The 7,548-nt window shown below is 42.3% G+C and overlaps 1 protein-coding gene across 1 annotated transcript in view; it reads right to left on the bottom strand.

Annotated features, from left to right (window-relative positions):
* Nucleotides 1–2,231: 2,231 nt before the first annotated feature.
* Nucleotides 2,232–7,548, bottom strand: part of Pappa2 (pappalysin 2) — a 360,123-nt gene continuing 354,806 nt past the window's right edge. Inside the window, exons 24-25 of the mRNA XM_041662449.1 lie at nucleotides 4,306–4,404; nucleotides 2,232–2,345 (exon numbers count right to left, since the gene is read on the bottom strand). Coding sequence (XP_041518383.1) covers nucleotides 2,271–2,345; nucleotides 4,306–4,404 — 174 coding nt within the window. The 3' untranslated portion in view covers nucleotides 2,232–2,270. The remainder of the gene's footprint in view (nucleotides 2,346–4,305; nucleotides 4,405–7,548) is intronic.

The following is a 7,548-nucleotide window of genomic DNA, read 5'->3' as shown; positions in this document are numbered from 1 at the left end:
CTATTTTAAATTTATCAGGATCCAAAAATACATGAGTTGTCTCTTCTGACTGAGGGCACTAAGTGAGACCCAGACAGTGAACAGTATTTAAGCAACTGTGTACTTTGTAACTAGGAATAGAGGCAATAAAGGAATTTTGGATTAATAAACTCTGTTCTTCTCTATCTCAATGACTCTGTTTTCCTTATTTGACTTACTTAAAGGTAAGAACGTGTACATTGCTACATCCACAGTCATTGCAGAATATTGCTCTTCTCGTGTACAGCAGGGATGATGTGCTGATGATGGTTAGTAATGTTGCCTTTCTCCTTTTATTGATCAGTTGCTTCATTGATAATGAAGAATAGGGAGAACACAAGAGAGGCTGTGGAGATACCAGAGATGGCTTCAAATTTTGTCTGCTCTCAGTTTCTACTGAAGAAAAAATTAGGGAAAGACAGAGCTCAGAGCCTTTGTAAGAGGACAAGACCAATGTTAAACAGGAAAAACTAACTTTCTAGGTCTGATCCAGAAACTGTTATAAGAACACAGAGCTAGATCAGATCTCATGGGGAAATGTGAGCCCACGATGGGTGGAAACAGAAGAGTTAATATGACTGATTTGTGTGCAGTCCATATAGCTATTGAATGTGGTTGATTTGTGTGTAGTTCATACAGCTATTGAATGTGATTGATTTGTGTGCAATCCATATAGCTATCGAATGTGATTTATTTGGGTGTAGTCCATATAGCTATCGAATGTGATTGATTTGGGTGTAGTCCATACAGCTACTGAACAAGAAATGGCAAAGATAACAACATGGACCCTAAATAGTTGAAATTCTTCTTTCTCCCCACAGAGTGTCACCCTCGCTCCACCTGTTCCCAGGCTCCCTTCCTGGGTTGCTGCAAACTTTAGGTGCTGCCACTTGAATATGATTTATCTTGTCGCTCAGAGGATCACTCCAGCCTCCTCTGGAGCCTTGGGACAGGGACTTCCTCACTCATTCTGTCCTCTTATCCCCCACCCTGCTTTAATCCTGACCCCCCCAACCTCTCTGACAGTCTTGACGCGTCCATCCCTCTTGATTCTTTCATCGCCTGTTACCTTTCCCTTACTGTGTTTCCAAAGCCTTTGCTTTTCTCAGAAAGTCAAGAGCTGCTGATGTGGCTGTGAATGACGGCCAGACTTTGGGACTTTCAAAAAGGAGAGACACCAACCAGCCAAGTATGAAGAGGGTGTAAGTTCCTGTAAAGTCCGGTGTTCGGAGAATGAGCCCTAATACAACGAGACTGACTGGCTGGCAGCTAAACTTGGACTAGGCACACGAAGGAGTGGAAAAGACCCTGGACTTCACCAACACTAATAGAGTTCTGAGAAGGGGAGGTTTGTGTGTTCCTTTTGCCGATACTTAGAAACCATTGTCTAGTTCTACTAGACTGCTGCCAAATGGGTTCCCATTTGTAACTTTCCATGCCTCTTGCTCTTAGCATGCCAAATCTACCTCCCTTCAGCAGGCCCAGCTCCCAGGTCATAAAATGATGCTCAGCTGACAGGCCATGATCCAGAATTGCATTTCCTCTTTCTTCTACCTGCCAAACTGCCAATCCTGATCAATAGAAGGAGGGCAAAAGGACCTTTCTGTTCTCGAAGCTTCAGTATCCATCTGGACATGAACTTCACAGCAGCATGTGTGGAACAATGGATAACTTTTAGCTTAGTAAACAGCAAAATATATAATATATTTATATAATTATGTTTAAATACTTACAAAGACATAGCTAACTGCATTACTTAAGAAAGACTACTCAAAAGAAAGGCAAAGGGTCAGTTTAGAGTAGATGAGCCCTGAAAGATGACAGTCCATCTGAAATGGGGATTAACAGAGTGTCCCTGGCAGCTTACCTTCTAATATTCTGATGGTGTTTTACACGCTGGGTGGGGTTGAGCCACTGACAGCGTGCAGAGTGGGGAAGAGAGTGAGAGCTGAGAAAAGGGTGAAGCAGAGGACAAACGGGGAAGAGGGATCCTGCCTGTCACCTTTCTCCTTCCTTTTTTAATCAACTGTTTTCTTTTAAAGACACTTTCGCCTAAAATTCCTCCCTGTTTGGCCTACGTAATGCATTAATTGGCACCCACAAACATTCTCTTGCATGTCTTAATGACTCTCCATTTTAGGCTCTCCTTCAGTCGTGGGACCTGGATTGTTCATTCATCCTTTGCATCCTGCGGCGGGAGTCTCTCTCTTAGTCTGCCTCCAGGTTAGAGAGGGTGGGCTCTGGTCCTAGAGTTACTGATTTTCTTCTGCCTTAGGGTCTCGGCAGGTGCACTCATCCTGGTCACAGTCCGCAGCAAATGGAATGACCTAGGGGAATGAACAGGAAGTTGAAATCATTAAGTTTTGTGTGTGTGTGTGTGTGTGTGTGTGAAGGTTCAAATTATCAATTGCCTTTAATTTCCCTCACTTGGTCCTACAAAGAAGAATAAGATCAGAGGTTTGTATCATAGATCAGTAATCAACACCAGGCCGTCTTGTGATATCATTTTAGGCAAGGGAATCCATCACTGCTTCCCTTTCTTCATCTATAAGGTGAGAAGACACCAGTTCCACTCTCCAGAAAACATCTTCATTCTTGGGATAAATGGATGGTGGAACACGTTTATACCTTGCTACACACCTATAACTATTGTTGACATAATTCCTAACATTACTGACAACGTTTAGTTTCATTGTTTCTGTTGCAATCCTCCTAGATAGAAAGACGAATGTCAGCACATCTCCTTGTGAGGACCACTACAACTGACTTCACTCAGAGCAATGGCTGCCACACGGGAAGCCTAGAATCCCTAAATGTTCCATGTTTCTGACTTTGTGCTCTTGGGGCAGCGGGATAATCCCTGGAATCTTCATATGCATGAACATTTGCCTTTCTTGAGCCTAAGGTATACTGTGGGGTGGTGAGACATCACAACTCCTTACCCTCTGTGTGTGAGACTGTTAGCTCAGTTCTATGTAATTATCCCTCTCCCATTTCAGAGGTGATACAGAAAAGCTGCTTTTGTTCCTGCTTGTACTGTTACCAACAGATAAGCAATTCCTTTAATTAGAATCAAATTAGAATCAAAGACAATGGCTGCTACTGAGCCACGAGAGTGGTAAATACCTTTTGGGTACTCATGATTAAATGAGATAACCACCAATGTCACACATCAGTGCAGCCGCACTGAGGGATGGGTTTAGTGACTGCACATTTTGATTGGAGAACGGGTGAGACTGTTTGCACATATGAAATAAAACATGATGTAAGAGTCAGCAGAGATGTGGTGTGCCTTTATAATCTCAGCTTTTCTGTATACTGGCCCAGGTTCACACAGAATGAAACCGAGAGATTTAAACAACTTCTTCCAAGGTGGCCATGCCTTCCTGAACATAGATAGACTCCTTAAGTAGCTATTTCCACAAGTAAGAATAGAAAATAGCCGGCCCCATTTCTGCCTTCTTGTCAACGTTCCTTGAGCTAATTTCTCTTAGCTCAAGACTGGTAAGGTGTCAGGGAAAGAGAGGGCCAAATTTGTGGATGATGTATTGAGTCCCTGAGCACCCCATGTTGTCTCCTCGTTCATATGTAATGTTGAACATAGTGCCTGACACATAGTGAGCAGAGGGGGCAGAACCTGTCTGTGGTACTCTAGTCTGTGTATATCTCCTCATGTCTTTATTGTGGAGATGATACAGAGAAGAAAATAACACCAGGAGATTTCCAATTGAATTTGTCAACTAGCTTCAAATATCACCAGAACACTTGCATTTTTTTTACTCATAACATTGTAAAATTTCAGCTCACTCAGTTTTACAGATGTAAGGAGCTTATCTATTAATTTAACGGAGCCAAGAGTAACAGAGACAAAAGGGTATTAGACAAAGGGATGCTGCAGATCTGCTCAAGAGAGTGGTTCAGGTAGCTCCTGTAATTATATCCCTATGATGTACTTGTAATAGAGCAAAGGTAAGTAATAACCGGGAAGTTTTTTCCACTGGTCATCTAGAACCTTTAAGAGAAGGAAGACATTCTCTGGTCTGGGCAATGATAGACTGGCAGGAGACTTTCAGGAACAAAAGCCATTGCTGTCCCAATGGGTCACTGTATTGGAAAGACGTACTCACTACCCCTTTTCCTAATCAGCTAATCTCCTCATCACTCCAGAAACTCCTCACTCATTGCCATTCCCTCCTAACGACTGTACCATGAAGGAGGGCTAGCCAGACCCCCCCTAATTCCCGGAGCCACATGACCTTCCCACCCACCCCAGGTGCTCTCACTTACCTTCTTGGAGGACAGTGTGGACGAGCAGCAGTCTCCCCCATCATAGCGGCAATAGGCCCGGTTATTGATAGTGTCACACCAACCATCTGCTTGGAAAGGCTGGGAAGAGATGGGGTCAGTGTCCTGTGTAGCGCCAGGGCCCCAGTTCCCCTCCCCTCAACCTACTCTAACCCAATTCACAAAATACCCACGAGACTGCGATGAACACCCAAAAGGCAGAACACATTCTCAAGTACTTGACAAGCCTTGAGAAAAGCTTTGTTCCCAAGGCTCTGTCTACATTCCTGCCTAGCTCCTGTTTCTGGCCCAGTCTAAGATCTTGTTTCTATCGTTAAGCTTTCTGCTCAGTTACATTAGATTTCTGGTAATAATAAATCTTCATAGTATATTGTATACGTCCACATTTTAATTCTGTCTTTTGTTAGAAAACGCCTGTGTTCTGAGCAACGTTGGCTCTATCAGTGAGAAGACAAAATTGTGAACAGAGAAGAATCTCCCAGCTCACATAGCCAGGGTCATGTAGAGCTAGACATTATTCACCACATATCTTGTCTTTATACTACTTCCCTTCATTATGAGGCCTTTCGCCAAAGCCTGGCACTTAAAAGCCCTAGAAGTCCTCAACTTCTGTGATGGCCTTTATGTTGTCTGTCCAAAGTGAAAGTGGTCCGAGGTTAAGAACACCAGAGTTGGCACAAAAAAAAAAAAATATTCCCACATGTTCAGCTAGGTACCTGATGCACGGCAGTTAGACACAGTGTTTGAGCAGGGAATTGAACTGTTTCCATACACTCCTGTTACTGCTGTCAGTAACAGGAACAAAAATGGGAAATGGGCCCAACACTAAACCAGAGTCAATGGACTGTTTCACCCCAAAAGGGAATGTGTGATAAGAACAGCAACCAGTAGTTAAAAAAACACTTCAGCCAACCAATGCATTGCTTCTCCAGATAGTTACCTCTTGAGGGAAATAAACTGCACAGCATCCAAGAGGGTCTATCAGCCAGCCTAACTGCACTGAAACCCTGGCTTATCCTCTCCCCTTCATGCTCAAATGTAAACGCATAGGAAACATGTCGTGGTCAAGCTCTTTGATTGACAGAACTTTGGCATTCAGAGACCACCTATCAGTTACAGGTGAAGATCGCTTCCTCTCTCCGACCTTCCTTAAATGTCAGCTATGAAGATTATTCCATACTCCATATGCTTTGATAAAATAGATCACTCAATTCAGTAATGACCATGAAATAAAGTTCGGCAATTGGGTTACATCACAACAAGTTTGTCCAAGGCATTACTTCAGTGTTTTGATTTATTCTATGGGGTCCTGAGGTCATTTGAATATCTCATCTCAGCTGTGTATACCCATTTGCCAACCACTGGATAGAAGCTACTTGTAGGGGAGACCTCAACAGCTGTTGCACAGCTGTACAGCAATGTCAGCTGAGAGCAGGAAGGGACACGAATTCTGTTTGCAACATAGACCTCTCTGTGAGAACAAACAAAAACCCAGAGGTGAACATTTGTCTTTCTCAGTAGAGCCAGTGGTTTTGGCTCCAGGAAGCTTGAGATGACTATATGAGCAGGCACGGGGGAGCGGATCCATCTTTTAAGATCCCTCCAGTTCCTCTTCCTTTTTTCAAGTGTTTCGAGAATAATTTACTCACCCAATACTAAGCTCTGTTACTCTTCCTCCTACCTTTCCTAATTAATTGGCCACACTTGGTCAGCTTCATTTTTACTGTCTATATAATTGGTATGATTACAAAAACTCAGAGATCTCTCCACTCCCCGTGCATATCTTTGCACACTCTTCAGAATGGAGGGAATGGTAAGGCTGGAGATGATTTCCTTTTCAAATAAAACTTATATTTTCTGCATGCATGTATGTGCATTTATGTGTGTGCTAGTGCATCTGTACATGTGTGTGCACGCTTGTGGAGGTGAGAGGCCAACTTTAGGTTTCATTATACAGGTTCCACCTGTGTTTTGATTGTTTTGAGATGAGGTCTAAACCTCATCAAGTAGACTAGGCCAGAGAACCTTAGAGAGCTATCTATTTCTGCCTCCCCTGCACTATGATTAGAAGTGTGTAACAAAATCCAGGTTGGTTTTGTTGTTGTTGTTTGTTTGTTTTTAACAGGGCTTCTGGGATCAAATTCAGGTCCTTATGCTTGTAAGATAAGAACATCACAAACAGAGCCATTTCCCCAGTCTACATTTTTGAATAGTTTTAGGAAAAAATCCAGGGTAATTGTAACATCTTTACCATGGATAGTTTCCCATCTCAAGAACATAAGAGATTACATGATGAAGCAGTCACAGCCTAGGTGACCTTCCCTAGGCCTCACTGGGTTTCTCTTGCAATGATCCCCAAATGATTTCTAAAAGCTCTTTGATTTTTACCCCTAGAAGGTCATGGGGAGAAGAAAGAATTTCTAAGAAGAAGGTAGACATATAGAGAAATTTTGGAAAGACTCATGGGTTTAATATACTATCTACCTGTTAGAATTAATTGTTCTTTCCCTAATGTGCCAACCACTGCACCCTCAACCAACAGAATCTCCTATGGCAATATGTGCCAAGGAAGACTGACAGTTTGAAGCCAAAGCTAAAAAGGAAAGAGCAGGAAAGGAAAAAAGACTAATTGATCCAAAGTTTGAAAACATTCAAAGACTGGATTTGGAGTAGACTTTTGTTGCAACAGTTGAATAAGTCAGACTCAGTACACTCCTCTCTCAAGACTATTCTTCAAGAGAGGGTATTTGGATGATTTTGGTCCTGTGCACAAGGATACATTTCCTCCACCCGTATGTATGCTTCATTTACACCATAAGGTGTGCCCTGTAAGTGTATTTTTTAAACACTTAAAGCTTATTTCATAGAGGTCACTTTTTGATTCTCATTTTAATCATGCTGACAATGAAAAAAAATCTATAAAATGCATCTACTTATACAACACAGAATCGTCAATAAGAACATTAGTTCTTCTCAATGTTCGGGAAGATTCATTTCCTTACTAAATATGCTTTCTATTGCACACACACACACACACACACACACACACACACAATTTCAGCTGTTATTTACCATTGAGACAGAAATCCAAGCCTGCAGATAATAGCTAAAGTAAACTCATTAATCGAAGACTGTTGGAGCTGTTCCTCTTACGACATTTTCCCTTTATTGTTGTAGGAGACTGTTTGTTCCCAGCTGCTCAGCTCCGAAATAACCACATACATT

The sequence above is a fragment of the Microtus oregoni genome, unplaced genomic scaffold (assembly GCF_018167655.1).
Source record: "Microtus oregoni isolate MIOR12 unplaced genomic scaffold, Mior012 000013F_ref0000133, whole genome shotgun sequence".
In the NCBI taxonomy this organism is placed as follows: Eukaryota; Metazoa; Chordata; class Mammalia; order Rodentia; family Cricetidae; genus Microtus; species Microtus oregoni.
This window is presented reverse-complemented; position numbering and strand designations above follow the sequence as displayed.